Below are 17,020 nucleotides of genomic sequence, written 5' to 3' on the forward strand. Positions count from 1 at the left end.
TTGCAATTATCTCAACCAGCTTCACCTGGTATGCTTTTCCCAACATTCTTGAAGGAGTTTGCACATATGCTGAGCACTTGTTGTCTGCTTTTCCTTCACTCTGCGGTCCAACTCATCCCAAACCATCTCAGTTGGTTTGAGGTCGGGTGATTGTGGAGGCCAGGTCATTGATGCAGCACTCCATCACTCTCCTTCTTGTCAAATAGCCCTTACATAGCCTGGAGGTGTGTTGGGTCATTGTCCTGGTGAAAGACAAATCATCATAGCTCTTGATGATTTTTGCGACTGCACTTAAAGAAACTTTCAAAGTTCTTGAAATGTTCCTGATTGACTTAAAGTAATGATGGACTGTTATTTCTCTTTGCTTATTTGAGCTGTTCTTGTCATAATATGGACTTGGTCTTTTACCAAATAGGGTTATCTTCTGTATACCACCCCTACCTTGTCATAACACAACTGATTGGCTCAAACACATTAAGAAGGAAAGAAATTCCACAAATGAACTTTTAACAAGGCACACCTGTTAATTGAAATGCATTCCAGGTGACTACCTCACGAGCTGGTTGAGCGAATGCCAAGAGTGTGCAAAGCTTTCATCAAGGCAAAGGGTGGCTACTTTGAAAAATCTCAAATATAAAATATATTTGGATTTGTTTACCACTTCTTTGGCTACTTCATGATTCCATATGTGTTATTTCATCAAATCAAATGTATTTATATAGCCCTTCGTACATCAGCTGATATCTCAAAGTGCTGTACAGAAACCCAGCCTAAAACACCAAACAGCAAGCAATGCAGGTGTAGAAGCACGGTGGCTAGGAAAAACTCCCTAGAAAGGCCAAAACCTAGGAAGAAACCTAGAGAGGAACCAGGCTATGTGGGGTGGCCAGTCCTCTTCTGGCTGTGCCGGGTGGAGATTATAACAGAACATGGCCAAGATGTTCAAATGTTCATAAATGACCAGCATGGTCGTATAATAATAAGGCAGAACAGTTGAAACTGGAGCAGCAGCACAGTCAGATGGACTGGGGACAGCAAGGAGTCATCATGTCAGGTAGTCCTGGGGCATGGTCCTAGGGCTCAGGTCCTCCGAGAGAGAGAGAAAAAAAGTGAGAATTAGAGAGAGCATATGTGGGGTGGCCAGTCCTCTTCTGGCTGTGCCGGGTGGAGATTAAAACAGAACATGGCCAAGATGTTCAAATGTTCATAAATGATCAGCATGTTCGAATAATAAGAAGGCAGAACAGTTGAAACTGGAGCAGCAGCACGGCCAGGTGGACTGGGGACAGCAAGGAGTCATCATGTCAGGTAATCCTGGGGCATGGTCCTAGGGCTCAGGTCCTCCGAGAGAGAGAAGGAGAGAATTAGAGAACGCACACTTAGATTCACATAGGACACCGAATAGGACAGGAGAAGTACTCCAGATATAACAAACTGACCCTAGCCCCCTGACACATAAACTACTGCAGCATAAATACTGGAGGCTGAGACAGGAGGGGTCAGTAGTTAGTTCATAGTTCATCATAGTTTTGATGTCTTCACTATTATTCTCCAATGTAGAAAATAGTAAAAAATAAATGAAAAACCCTGGAATGAGAAGGTGTGTCCAAACCTTTGACTGGTACTGTAAATACATCATGTTTTTTTCTCAGAGAAAGGGAGAGAGAGAGAGAGAGAGAGAGAAAGAGAGAAAGAGAGAGAGAGAGAGACAAACCAGCTTATTGATAAGAGTAAGATGGTTGGGTCATGAGATAGTTGGGTTAGATGGATTTTTCCTGCCTGGGGTTGAATTCATGAATAGTGATATTATTCTATGCTGGATACACTGGCGTGGCATGAGGCTCTTTCATTGCTACAAAAATAACCTTTACCCACATTTTCCTGCTTTTGAAAGAGATTGGGTTCCTATGAACCAGTCCCCTAAATTAACCCATCGGCCAAGGGGAAATTATGCAAATCCATCATTCTGCATTGAGCTGATTTCAGCCCATTCCTAAGTGGATGCTATTCATGGCAAGGGATTTACATTCACGTTACATTTGAAATAAGTTGGAAATTAACATACAGAGTATTAATGCATGATATGAATCCCGTCTACAGTTTGAATAAGTGTGTGTGTGTGTGTGTGTGTGTGTGTGTGTGTGTGTGTGTGTGTGTGTGTGTGTGTGTGTGTGTGTGTGTTTAACTATACTTGTGGGGACATTTTGTTAGTCCCCACAAGGTCAAATGCTTTTTCTAGGGGGTTCATGTTAGGATCTATGGTTAGGTATAGGGTTAAGGTTAGGTTTTGAGGTTAAGGTTAGGATTAGGGTTAGGGTACCTGTTAGGATTAGAGGTTAGGGAAAATAGGATTTTGAATGGGACTGAATTGTGTCCCCACAAGGTTAGTTATACAAGACTGTGTGTGTGTGAGCGTGTGCATGCCTGCATGTGGGTGTGTTCACGTAGAGGTGTGGAGTTACAGTATGGCTTTGAGCAAGAGAAAAAGAGAGCAAGTCAGACAGACAGACAGACAGACAGACAGGGTGTATCCTGTCTGTATTTCTATCTGTAATAAAGCCTTTTTGTGGGGGAAAACGCATTCTGATTGGCTGGGCCTGGCTCCCCAGTGGGTGGGCCTAGCTGCCATGTGGGTGGACCTATCTATGCCCTCCCAGGCGTACCCATGGCTGCACCCCTGCACAGTGTCATGTGAAATCCATAGATTAGGGCCTAATGAATTCATTTCAATTGACTGATTATGACTCTCTCATACATTTCACATTTTTAGTTTTTGTTGTCCTAGGCTACCTGGCTAAAAAGCTTGCTCGCTTGCCTAACTTCCTTTCATGGGCAACTATGAGCCAGCTAGTTAACATTAGCCTACTACATCTAGCTACATATTGAACTTCCATCCTCTCAGGCCAGAGGCACAATATACAAATTTATGGTTGAATCAGAATCGCCGTTATAATCATTGGCCAGCACAGAAGTTAGGTAAAACAACAAGTCCAAATCCCTCCATCCATGGCTAATTTAGGAAAAGGCCAATTTTAGCTAGCTAGCTAGCCACCAGAGAACGACACAACAAAATGCCCAACTGTCATTATTCACTATCTCAATCTCAATGTATCCAACAATGTCACCAACTCACCAATCTACTAAATCACACATGCGTAGTATTAGGTTAATTCTCTGCTCCTTTGATTGGATGGACAACATGTCAATTCAATCACCACATTCTTATTGGCAGACTCGACAGCCTTGGTTTCTCAAATGATTGCCTCGACTGGTTTACCAACTACTTCTCTGATAGAGTTCAGTGTGTCAAATCGGAGGGCCTGTTGTCCGGACCTCTGGCAGTCTCTATGGGGGTGCCACAGGGTTCAATCCTCGGGCCGACTCTCTTCTCTGTATACATCAATGATGTTGCTCTTGCTGCGGGTAATTCTCTGGTACACCACTACGTAGACTATACCACTCTGTATACATCTGGCTCTTCTTTGGACACTATGTTAACTAACCTCCAGACGAGCTTCAATGCCATTACAACTCTCCTTCCGTGGCCTCCAACTGCTTTTAAATGCAGGGAAAACGAAATGCATGCTATTCAACCGATCACTGCCCGCACCTGCTCGCCCGTCCAGCAGCACTACTCTGGACGGCTCTGACTTAGAATACGTGGACAACTACAAATACCTAGGTCTCTGGTTAGACTGTAAACTCTCCTTCCAGACTCACATTAAGCATCTCCAATCCAAAATTAAATCTAGAATTAGCTTTATTCCAACAAAACATCCTTCACTCATGCTGCCAAACATACCCTCGTAAAAGTGCTCATCCTACCGATCCTCACCAAAGCCCCATACACTACCCACCATTGCGACCTGTATGCTCTCGTTGGTTGGCCCTCGCTTCATACTCGTCGGCAAACCCACGGGCTACAGGTTATCTACAAGTCTCTGCTAGGTAAAGCCCCGCCTTATCTCAGCTCACTGGTCACCATAGCAGCACCCACTCGTAGCATGCGCTCCAGCAGGTGTATCTCACTGGTCACCCCCAAAGCCAATTCCTCCTTTGGCCGTCTTTCCTTCCAGTTCTCTGCTGCCAATGACTGGAATGAACTGCAAAAATCTCTGAAGTTGGAGACTCATATCCCCCTCACTAGCTTTAAGCATCAGCTGTCAGAGCAGCTCACATCACTGCACCTGTACATAGCCCATCTGTAAACAGCCCACCTATCTATCTACCTACCTCATCCCCATACAGTATTTATTTATTTATCTTGCTCCTTTGCACCCCAGTATTTCTACTTGCACATTCATCTTCTGCACCTCTACCATTCCAGTGTTTAATTTCTATTTTTTAATTACTTCGCCACCATGGCCTATTTATTGCCTTAACTCCCTTATCTTACCTCATTTGCACTCACTGTATATAGACTTTTTATTTTATTTTGTTCTACTGTATTATTGACTATGTTTTGTTTATTCCATGTGTAACTCTGTGTTGTTGTATGTGTCGAATTGCTATGTTTTATCTTGGCCAGGTAGCAGTTGCAAATGAGAACTTGTTCTCAACTAGCCTACCTGGTTAAATAAAGATGAAATAAAAAATAAAACATTTAAATACTGCAAAAGCTTTTGTTGGTTGGAGGACGTCCTCCGGAAGATGTCATAATTGCCATGTCGGTCTATGGAAGGGGTGAGGATCACTCGCCTCCAAGGTTTTGTATTGAAGTCAATGTACCTGTCCTCCGGCTACACCATGGCGCTACCCTAGAGGGCAATGTTGAGATTACTATAGATCTTCATTGCAAAACAATGTTTTTATCAGGTATTTGGTGACGTAAAATATATTTAGTATAGTTTTATCGAAAAATGATGACCTTTTTGTTTCATTATTTTACATCTGCATTACAAAGTGGGATTGAAATGAATATAATTGTGATTTTCTTTACTCTGTAATGTCAAAGTGGGAAAAAATTCTATAACAAAAATAGAAAGAAAAATATATATATACTTTGATTAGATAAGTAATCACCCACCTGAGTCAATACATGTTAGAAACACATTTGTGAGTGATTACAGTTGTGGGTCTTCTTGGGTAAGTCTAAAGGGCTTTGCACACCTGGATTGTGCAATATTTGCCCATTATTCTTTTCAAAATTCTTCAAGCTCTGTCTTTGTCAAGCACACCCATACCATGATGCAGCTTGACTGAGTGGCCATACACAAGTTGTATGTATGGAGGACAGAGGAAGGGGTAGTAATTCAAAAATCATGTCAACCCCTATTATAAGTCCATGAAACTTATTATGTGATTTGTCAAGTCAAATGTTACCCCTGAACTAATTTAGGCTTGACCTAACAAAAGGTGTGAATACTTTTGCAGCAACTATTTGAGTTATTTAATTTTGATAAATGTGTTAACATTTGTAGAATTTTCTTTTCACTTTGACATTATGTAGTATTTAGTGTAGATCAATCAAATTTATCGCAACTAAATCCATTTCAATCCCACTTTGTCAATCAACAAAATGTGATGAAATCAAAGAGGGGTGAATAATCAGTGATTGATGTTCCTGTGTTCTTCTGTCCTGTCCAGCAAAAGTCCCTGAGGGAAAGATGGCTGCTGGATGGAGCTGCTGGCTCGGAGCAGGACGAGGCCAAGAAACAGCTTGCGGAGGACGAGGCCAAGCTCAAGGGTATGGAGGAGAACATCATTAGGTACGTCTACAACCCTGGAACACTGGGGTACCTACCAGTTGCTCTCTGTGATGTTTAAGATGAGGATTATATATTTTTTTTTATGAGCACATGGCCTTGTTTCTATTATAGCATATTGGATGACTTTCATTCATATTCCATTCACCCGGCTCAATGTAACATTGATAGGTTTGGGCTACTACATGCTACAACCTACATTGTAGAATAATAGTGAAGACATCAAACTATGAAATAACACATAGCTTAAAATAATAAAATAACATTTATTTGGATTTGTTTAACACTTTTTTTGGTGACGAAATGATTCCATATGTGTTATTTCATAGTTTTGATGTCTTCACTATTATTCTACAATGTAGAAAATAGTACAAATAAAGAAAAACCCTTGAATGAGTTAGGTGTTCTAAAACTTTTGACCGGTAGTGTAAGTGCACAGGTCAATAAATGAGTAATCAAGGGGACAGACAGTGACACATTCAATACCGCCTTGCACACTCTTGTCTGCATCTAGCTGATCTAGGCTATACTTTAATAAGTTTAACTCTTAGCAAGAAAGGAGTACAGATGTAGGATTTTAATTTGATCACTATGTTGTTGATGACAATTTTCCTGCACAGCAGGAAATGCAAACTTGTAGTGTATTCGAAGTTTAAATGTATCAACCCGATGCAAAAAAAATCCATTAATTATAATACACATAATATTCACATTTCCTGTTGCTGCAGGATTATTTTCCTGCTTTTCCTGTTTATTTTTCCTATTTCACACGTGTGTAGTAATACTGGAAATGTGTTTTTTGCATACCCACTCTCCCTGAAACACCCTCAGAGAGCGTGATCACAGCAACCATGGGACACATTGACAGATTTTTCACCTTGTCGGCTCGGGTACAGAAAGGAGACCCAGTAGCCAAGAACAGACCAGCCTTCCACCACCACCCCTCCCTCCTCGCTCCAACCATTTTCTTTCTCACTCATAGCAAAACAGTGTCATCAGTCTTCTTCCCCTGGCAATCCAATTCGCTAATTAAATTCCCCCTGGCTGCTGTAGTGCTGGCTGGCTATTGGGGCTCAGACTGGGGCAACATTGGCACTAAACTGGCACAGCACCCAATGAGCAACGCAGGCGTACAATTGCCGGAGCTAGGGAAAATGCGGAATTAGAGAAAGCTAAGGAGAAGCTTTTGTCCATTTCCGAAATAGGCTCTTAATTCTGTTAGATAGGCCATAGTGAGGAAGGACAGGGAGGTTGTTTTGGTATTGAACAATACCAGGCCACTTAAAGAAATAGTTCACGGTTTAAGGGGGGGGGGGGTCGCTAATATTTTTCTTTGATTTTGAACAACTCCTTATGCACTCAGCTCATTTATTTTAGACCAAGAACAAGTGCATCTGTAAAATCTGTAAAATCATTTTCCCAATGGATGAGCACTGTTGCCAAAAATAACAAACATTTAAATAGACAAGACAGAAATCCAAAACTGCTTTGGAACGCTACGGCTCGTGAATGCATGATGTGCATGACTTGCCAAGCATTCTCACACTGTTTGTGTGTCATTGACCATGTCTCTGTGTGTGACTGATAACATCTCTCTCTCTGTTCTGCAGAATGGAGCAGGAACTGGAGGTGCTGGAGACGGGCGTGTCGGCGACCTCTACCAAAGAGAGCCTGACAGACGCAGCAACGAAGGAGGAAGCCAAGACAGCAGACAACAAAGTGAGTCTCCCTCGCCTCCTACCCCTCCGAGGGCAGCTGGACACAGCAGGTCCACCGGACACACACACACACACTGTTAGAGACAGGAGTGGGGAGTGTGTGTGCGTGTGTGTTGAGGGGGAACGCTTGAAGTAGGGGGAGTAGGAGATGGAGGAATCAGAAGGGAGGGGAGAGGTTTAGGAGGCCGACGCAAGCCTTGGGGCACATCGGAAAGTGAAAAAGCCCTGTCAAATCAAATCAAATGTATTTATATAGCCCTTCTTACATCAGCTGATATCTCAAAGTGCTGTATAGAAATTTGTGTGTACAGTAACTGCCCTTGTGATAAACTGACAGTGGCATCTCCACTTGAGCAAATGACATCTCAATATTATGCCATCAGTGATATCATTAGTGACGGTCCGGATGGGCCCGGAGAGTCAGACACTGGGTCTGACAAGCAGTGTATGGGGAACAGTTGTTGACAGGAGGGAGGCTCTTGTCCAAAGGGGAAGTTCATATTGACAGCACACACTGGGCAGCTTTTAACATGCGGGTTTCCTAGCAACGTCTAGAAAAGATGCTCTGTCTCTTCGTTTTTCCCTCTTGAACTTGTTGGCCCTTTTTGCTCTTTCCTCCACAAGTTAATATCCACTTCCTCAACCTGTCCAGCCTGGCACCTCTTTATTAAAAGGGAAAGTGCTTATTTAATGTGGCGTCTCTTTCTACCCCAATAATTTTTCTTACTTCCTTGTCATCCATGTTTTTTGTGGCATAAAAATAAATATTGTATGTTCCTTCCCTCAAACTAGGTTTTCAATTAAATATGTTAAATACTGTATGTGACATAATGCTCATTCATTATGTAGCCATGCTTTTGAATAAGAGTGTCTCTTCAGGAAACAAATCTATTACCTCAAAGCTGTGGGTTGACAGTAGAACCGTGTCATTCAATCTGTTAAAGTATTTTTAGAAATGGATGCTGTTCGACTGTGCGGCTGCATTGATACAATAATCCCAATGATTCATATCACAGAAATAGACCCACCTCTTTACCACCCCTCTGGTAATGTATTTGATGGGTTTGACACTGAATTTTCTGAGTTTAATGCTGTATGATACATGGGTTAAAACAGTGGTGTAAAGTACTTAAGTAAAAATACTTTAAAGTACTACTTAAGTAGTACACCCAAAAGTACTTGTTATATTTTGAATGCTTAGCGGGACAAGAAAATAGTCAAATTCACACACTTATCAACCAAACATCCCTGGTCATCCCTACTGCCTCTGATCTGGCGGACTCACTAAACACACATGCTTTGTTTGTAAATGTTGACTGAGTGTTGTAGTGTCCCTTGCTATCCATAACTTAAAAAACACAAGAAAAGTGTGCCATCTGGTTTGCTTAATATAATTAAATTGTATTATAGTTTTGATACTTAAGTACATTTTAAACCAAATACTTTTACTAAAGTACAATTTTACTCAGTGACTTTCACTTTTTATTTTGTAATTTTCTATTTAAGGTATCTTTACTTTTACTCAAGTATGACAGTTAGATACTTTTTCCACCACTGGGTTAAAATACTGTTTTCTCTCTTTCCCTCTCTCACAGGCTCTGGCAGGCACTGTGCACGGTAATACATCTTCAGTCAGATATTCTTCCTCATCCCTCTCTTCTTTCTCCTCTTTTACATGTGTTCTGTGTTTGTCGCTCTTTCTCTCTCCCTCCCTCTCTCTTTCTCACCCCACTTCCTTGACCGCTTATAGAGGTCAAGGGAGTTACAGAGGTCAAGGAAGTAGTCAATGTGCACACCAGCCCTCATCTGGAAATGTCTGGAGGTGCCTCAGATAGGATGAGAGCAGGTGAGTCTCGGTACCCTGTAGAGAGACATCTTAGACAAATGTTTTGCCTCCATTTTTTCCACTTAGAGTCTGTCATGCTAAACATATTAAAGTGGTGTTATTCCTCTCATTGTAAAACAAATGTAGGTATTCAATGTACCCACTCCTGTTTCATTCAGGAATATAGTAATTGATTGATAGGCAATTGATACATTATTGACTGATTATAAGGAATCATGTAAGTTGCATCTGTACAATTAGACATGCAATAGAGTATAGAGTCTCCCGAGTGGCGCAGCAGTCTAAGGCGTCACTACAGACCCGGGTTTGATCACAGGCTGTGTCACATGAGGCAGCGCCCAATTGTCCGGGTTAGGGGAGGGTTTGGCCGGCTGGGATTTCCTTGTCCCATCAGCGCTCTAGCGACTCCTTGTGGCGGGCTGGGCGCCTGCAAGCAGACTTTGGCCGTCAGCTGGACGGTGTTTCCGCCGACACATTGGTGCGGCTGGCTTCCGGGTTAAGCAAGCAGTGTGTCAAGAAGCAGTGCAGCTTGGCAGGGTCGTGTTTTGGAGGACGCATGGCTCTCGACCTTCGCTTCTCCCAAGTCCATAGGGGAATTGCAGCGATGGGACAAGACTGTAACTACCAATTGGATATTACGAAAAAGGGGTTAAAGTAAAAATAAAAATTATATATGAAAAAGAAACGTCCCTTTTTCAGGACCCTGTCTTTCAAAGATAATTTGTAAAAATCCAAATAACTTCACAGATCTTCATTGTAAAGGGGTTAAATACTGTTTCCCATGCTTGTTCAAAGAACCATAAACAATGAATGAACATGCACCTGTGGAACGGTCGTTAAGACACTAACAGCTTACAGACGGTAGGCAATTATGGTCACAGTTATGAAAACTTAGGACACTAAAGAGTCCTTTCTACTGATTCTGAAAAACACCAAAAGAAAGATGCCCAGGGTCCCTGCTCATCTGGGTGAATGTGCTGCAAGGAGGCATGAGGACTGCAGATGAGGCCAGGGCAATAAATTACAATGTCCGTACTGTGAGACGCCCAAGGCAGCGCTACAGGGAGGCAGGACGGACAGCTGATCATCCTCGCAGTGGCAGACCACATGTAACAACACCTGCACAAGATCGGTACATCCGAACATCACACCTGCGGGACAGGTACAGGATGGCAACAACAACTGCCCGAGTTACAACAGGAACGCACAATCTCTCCATCAGTGCTCAGACTCTCCGCAATAGGCTGAGAGAGGCTGGACTGAGGGCTTGTAGGCCTCTTGTAAGGCAGGTCCTCACCAGATATCACTGGCAACAACGTTGCCTATGGGCACAAACCCACCGTCGCTGGACCAGACAGGACTGGCAAAAAGTGCTCTTCACTGACGAGTCGCAGTTCTGTCTCAACAGGGGTGATGGTCAGATTCGCGTTTATCGTCGAAGGAATGCGCGTTGCACCGAGGCCCGTACTCTGGAGCGGGATCGATTTGGAGGTGGAGGGTCCGTCATGGTCTGGGGCGGTGTGTCGGACTGAGCTTGTTGTCATTGCAGGCAATCTCAACGCTGTGTTACAGGGAAGACATCCTCCTCCCTCATGTGGTACCCTTCCTGCAGGCTCATCCTGACATGACCCTCCAGCATGACAATGCCACCAGCCATACTGCTCGTTCTGTGCGTGATTTCCTGCAAGACAGGAATGTCCGTGTTCTGCCATGGCCAGCGAAGAGCCCGGATCTCAATCCCATTGAGCACGCCTGGGACTTGTTGGATCGGAGGGTGAGGGCTAGGGCCATTCCCCCCAGAAATGTCTGGGAACTTGCAGGTGCCTTGGTGGAAGAATGGGGTAACATCTCACAGCAAGAACGGGCAAATCTGGTGCAGTCCATGAGGAGGAGATGCACTGCAGTACTTAATGCAGCTGGTGGCCACACCAGATACTGACTGTTACTTTTGATTTTGACCCCCCCCCCCTTTGTTCAGGGACACATTATTCAATTTCTGTTAGTCACATGTCTGTGGAACTCAGTTCATGTCTCAGTTGTTGAATCTTGTTATGTTCATACAAATAGTTACACATGTTATGTTTGCTGAAAATGAACGGAGTTGACAGTGAGAGGACGTTTCTTTTTTTGCTGAGTCTATATATAAAAAAGACCAAGTTTGTCCAAAATGGAAGAAGTGTCAATAAGATTCTCTTGGAGTCTTCTATCGCCATCTGTCTTTGCCGAAACCTGGCCACCTCCTCTGTGTTTGTCTCTTTCTCTCTCTCTCTCTCTCTCTCTGTCATTCTCACCCCACTTCCTTGACTGCTTGTAGAGGTCAAGGAAGTGCTCAAAGTGCCCAACAGCCCTCGTCTGGACATGTCCGGAGGTGCCTCAGATATGACGAGAGCAGGTGAGTCTCGGGAACCCTGTAGCTCACAGACTGAGACACACTGTAGCGAGACTAATTCTACTCTTTGCCTCTTTTTATTTGTATTTTTTCACTCATAAACTTGGTCTCTGCTTGCCTCTTTACATAGACGGCTGAGTACTATATCTGATGTTAGTTCATTTGATATCATTTACTTACTTGTATCATTTTTCAAATATATAACACTTGGTTATTCATTACTTCATTACATATTCAATAGGTATTAATAGGTATTACAGTGTAAGAAAATCTAATATTATCCCCTACCCAAAATCGTAATTTTTGTTGTATCCTGTTCACCCACTCTGGCATCAGCTACTGGCATTAGCATCCTGGGTAACTGGATTAGACACATAATAAATGTAAAAATGTATAAATTCAATATGTAACTCCTCAGTGGAACTCATTATGTAAACACAACCAGTTTGATTGGCTCGGCAGTAGCTCCTCAAGCGTGTTGTCAGCCGTGTCACAATGTCTAATCTAACACATTATCGAAATCTTCATTTGAATGGAGCGTTGATTGAATGACAGCTAAAGGATACCTAAATAGTTGGTCATTTACCCCACTGTCATATACAACACCTCAGTGTAGCTCAGCGTGTTGTAAACACGAGCAGTTAGAAACATCTGGGGACGACTTCATCTCCTCAGCAAGGGGTCTTTTCAGCCATATCAAGGGGTCTCAACCTTCCTCCTCCTCACACGTGGGCCTCTGTCCCTTTTAATCAAACATGTGCTTTCATCAGCCTCACAGCTCTGGAAGGAGAGTGAGGGACTCCACTGAAGGGCTCTTCTCCACAGCGATTGAGATATAGCAAAAGGGGGAGAAGGAGATGGGGCGAGTGACTAATTAGTTTTACCTCTTGAGCTCCGGTCCTCATACGTCTTATCTAGAGGACCCTTGCTGAGCAGAGCGAATACTTCATGTTTGGTTTCATCGAGACCCAAAATTTTCATTGCCAACTCTTTCCTGGATATGATCGTTTTTGGTAACATGTTGGTGTAATATCACCATTGGATAGGAGCTAAGTAACTAGAAACTAAGAAAGTAACACAGTAGGGTTACTATACCCTGTGCATAAACAAGTTATAGATGCACAATAGATATCTAGAAGCTAGATAAGTTGATAGGACACAATAGAATAGAGAGGGACTGTTATGGAGGATGAATAGAAGGGGACGTTTATGTGGCGTATACATCTACCAGTTCCATTCTGTGTAGTAGGATGTAGTGCACTTCCTGTTTTACTGGTGCGAGTGTTGTTTGACGCACTATTTGAATGTGTGGGTGGGAAGGTAAAACAATGTTGAGTCATGTGGGAGGAACTATTTTAATGACGGACCACTCGGGTATTTCATCATTGCTATGTACCATGCTTTCGTGACACCTTTTAGGAGAACACAAAAGCAATGTAAATGCCATTGAACACGTCGCGCTCTCTGAAGTGCCGTGGTGTGTTTCATGTCCTCTATTTTGTTGTCGCTAACATTGTGTTGTGTTTTCCGTACTGTGTTTTCCCCCTAACATTTGTCTTCTGTCCTAAACTACACAGCTATCAACTGTCTGCCTCCGTGTGTCTGCCTATCTGTATGGGAATGTGTTTGAATGAGTTGATGTGAGTCTGTCTGTCCGTCCGTCCGTCCGTCTGCGTATTGGTCTGCTCTTGTGGACTTTCACTCTTGTGGATATTCACTGTGGTTTGTGGCTAAAAGGTGTTAAAACAAGAAGAGTGGTATGTTTGTATAGAGTTAGCCAGGATGATATACTGAGTGTCCCGTTCTCACAGTACATCTGTTGTGTGGGGATACACTATATATAGTCTTCATCAGACGATGCGACGTTGCCAAGGCAACGCAGCTCCGGCTAAAGAGTACAATTTCTCTATCCGTCAACACGGCAGCGTTATACTCGCATAGTGTAGGCCTGCCGATGGCAAATGTTCGAGTTTACCTTACTTATAGTGTATGTAGCCAAGTTATTGACCGTTCTCCAAAGACGTGCTTCCTTAACGGCCACACGGTCGTTCAACTTGCCCAGATATGCAGTCAAAGGAATGTCATGAATCAAAGTTGACCGTCTTCTTCATAAGATTGAGTTTGCGTATAGTCGTGTGTGTTACATGGGCTGTAACCAAGTGCTGTATTTGTTGGTGGAATATGGTTGTTTAGAGTGGTTGTCTGGTTTTGGCTGGTATTGTTATACATGTGTATTGTGGAGAGACTACATAGTTATTTATAATTGTGAAATATGGTGGAGTGGAACTGGTATGTCTCTAGTCTTGTTGAGCGAGAGATAATATGGGGTGTGAAAGGGAGTTTGTGGTGCGAAAGAGGGAAAGTGAGAGAATTCCTGTGTTCCATGGATGTGTGGTATGACAGAGAAAGAGAGAGAGAGAGAGAGGACACCTCTGCAGGCTCCTAACATCTCCTCTTGTTGACACCCCATGCACCCAGCAATGTACTCAGTAGAGATCACCGTTGAGAGGGACAATGTCACAGGCGAGACTAAGGTGTTGTCCACCAACACCCTACTGCCCATTAACCTCACTGGGCAAGGGGTCAAGGTGTATGAGGATTACCAGAAAGGTGATTTCCCAACATGATTTCAACAGCAAAACGAAACACTTGGCTAAAACATGCGTTATGAGAAGTGTTAACAATTATGATGAGAGCTAAGATGTGTGTTATGGTTTTATTAACATGAATACATCTACAGTGTCTTCAGAAACTATTCACACCCATGGACTTTTCCCACATTTTGTTGTGTTACAGACAGAATTCAAAATGGATTAAATTGTCACTGGCCTACAAAAATTACCCCATAACGTCGTGTTTTTTAATTTTTTTTACAAATTAATCCAATTGAAAAGCTGAAATGTACTAACCTAACTGACGGAGTGAAATGAAGGAAGTCTGTACAGAATACATGCATCCTGTTTGCAACAAGGCACTAAAAAAGCATTAACTGCAAAAAATGTGGCAAAGGATCGGAACGTTTTTTTCACCTAAAATGACATACCCAAATCTAACTGCCTGTAGCTCAGGACCTGATGCAAGGATATTCATATTCTTGATACCATTTGAAAGGAAACACTTTGCAGTTTATGGAAATTTGAAATTAATCTATGATAATATAACACATTAGATTTGGTCAAATATAATGCGTTTTCTCTTTGAAATGCAAGAGAATAGCCATACATTGAGATATGATTCTAGGTGTAATTTAGATGCTGTCCACAAGATGGCAGCAGTTTGTGTGAACAGTTTCAGACTGATCCAGTGAAGAATTACATCCCTACACAATATCTTGTCTGCCAGGAGTTTGCCCAAATGTGCCGAATTGGTCAATTGATACATTTTCAAGTACATTTGATTTTTTTTATTTAACCTTTATTTAATTAGGCAAGTCAGTTAAGAACAAATTCTTATTTACAATGACTCCCAGGAATGTTATACATGATGGATCATTAGCTTCCCTACAGAAAATACACTAACCTTCACATCTAGATGGCCAGGGGGGTGGGTGTGGAGCCAAAGACAGCAGAGGGGTCTAACTGTAGAACCCAGTTCCTACATTTGAATATAAAAATTGATTTTATCAAACAAAACTATGCTACATTTTATCTCTGGGGCCCTCAGGATGACAAATCAGAGCAACATTACTGAATGTAAGTACATTATTTACCTTCAGAGGTGAATGTATCAAACCAGTTGCCATGATACAAGTGTTTTGTTGTTGTGCACTATCCTCAAACAATAGCATGGTCTTTTTTTAATGTAATAGCTACTGTAAATTAGACACGGCAGTTAGAATAACAAGAATTGAAGCTTTCTGCCCGTATAAGACATGTCTATGTTGTTTACAATGTCATTCTAATCACATTATCGCAACAACTTTCCCGGTTTAGGGACACCGATCCCGTAGAGGTGAACTTTTTGTCTGGAATACAAAGTGTTATGTTTGGGGCAAATCCAATACAACACATTACTGAGTACCACTCTCCATATTATCAAGCATAATTGTGCTGGATCATGTTATGGGTATGCTTGTAATCATTAAGGACTGGCGAGTTTTCAGTATAAAAATAAATGGAATGGAGCTAAGTACAGGCAAAATCCTAGAGAAAAACCTGATTCAGTCTGCTTTCCAACAGACCCTGGGAGATTCATTCTATTTGGAAATCTATGGAAAGACCTGCAAATGGTTGCCTAGCAATGATGAATAACAAATTTGACAGAGCTTGAAGAATTTTTAAAATAATAATTGGTAAATGCTGCACAATGCAGGTTTGGAAGGCACTTAGTGACTTACCCAGAAATACTCACAGCTGTAATTGCTGCCAAAGGTGCTGCTACAAAGTATTGACTCAGGGGTGTGGATACTTTTGTAAATGAGATATTTCTGTATTTCATTATATTTTAAATATATTTGCAAACATTTCTGAAAACATGTTTTCACTTAGTCATTATGGGGTATTGTGTGTAAATGGGTGAGAGAGAAACTGTCATCCATTTTGAAATCAGGCCACAACACAACAAAGTGTGGAATAAGTTAAGGGGCATGAATACTTTTGGAAGGCATTGTAATATCAGAAGAAGAAAAAATTACATTGTAATATATGACCTGAGACAAGTCTACCTAAAATAATAGTTATTACAGACATAGCTTGTCTGATCATGGCCACTGAAAGACAAACATCATGTGGTTCAATAAACTTGACAATGCATTTTCACTGGCATATATAAGCTCATATAATGATTGCCTTGAATCCACTTATTGACGCTAGATATTATTACCTTGATATTACCACTTCTCCTAAAGTAAAATGAATAATTAAGCATAGCATGACACAGTGTTGCAGGGTAACCAATACATCCAACCCTATTTATAGACCTGGTTTTAAACCAATAATTCTACTTCAATAGTTCAATTTGTGAACGTGAACTTGGGCTATTATGTATTGGCGCAAAACACAGTCAGTACATTCAGAACTCATTTGAAATTGCACTTTTGGTGTCCCTGTAGCACCTGTTTTGCTCCCTGACACAGACAACAAGCACTGGGCTCCTGATGCAGCAGCTGTGGCATTCGCTTTGTTTCCCCCCCTGCTCTCTTTCAGCTGCTCTCCACTCCTCTCCTTGTCTGCTTTCCTCGCTCACCTGCTTCCTTCCCTGCGACTTGACTGTGACTGTCATCACTGGTCAGCTACAGAGCACGTCATTGTTCTATGAGTGGAGGTTTGTGGGGAAAAAGGCATCGCGTTAAATAGCCTCCCTCTCCCTGTTTCTCGAAGGATCTTAAACAATTGTATAGGAGCCAGGTGGAAGCCATAGGTCC

At 42.2% G+C, this 17,020-nt stretch overlaps 1 protein-coding gene across 1 annotated transcript in view; it reads left to right on the forward strand.

The window, feature by feature from the left end:
• LOC109902361 (paralemmin-1) overlaps positions 1-17,020 on the forward strand; it is a 65,575-nt gene that overhangs the window by 42,953 nt on the left and 5,602 nt on the right. The window contains exons 4-6 of the mRNA XM_020498650.2: positions 5,587-5,708; positions 7,316-7,424; positions 9,019-9,040. Coding sequence (XP_020354239.1) covers positions 5,587-5,708; positions 7,316-7,424; positions 9,019-9,040 — 253 coding nt within the window. The remainder of the gene's footprint in view (positions 1-5,586; positions 5,709-7,315; positions 7,425-9,018; positions 9,041-17,020) is intronic.

The sequence above is a fragment of the Oncorhynchus kisutch genome, linkage group LG13 (assembly GCF_002021735.2).
Source record: "Oncorhynchus kisutch isolate 150728-3 linkage group LG13, Okis_V2, whole genome shotgun sequence".
Lineage (NCBI taxonomy): Eukaryota > Metazoa > Chordata > Actinopteri > Salmoniformes > Salmonidae > Oncorhynchus > Oncorhynchus kisutch.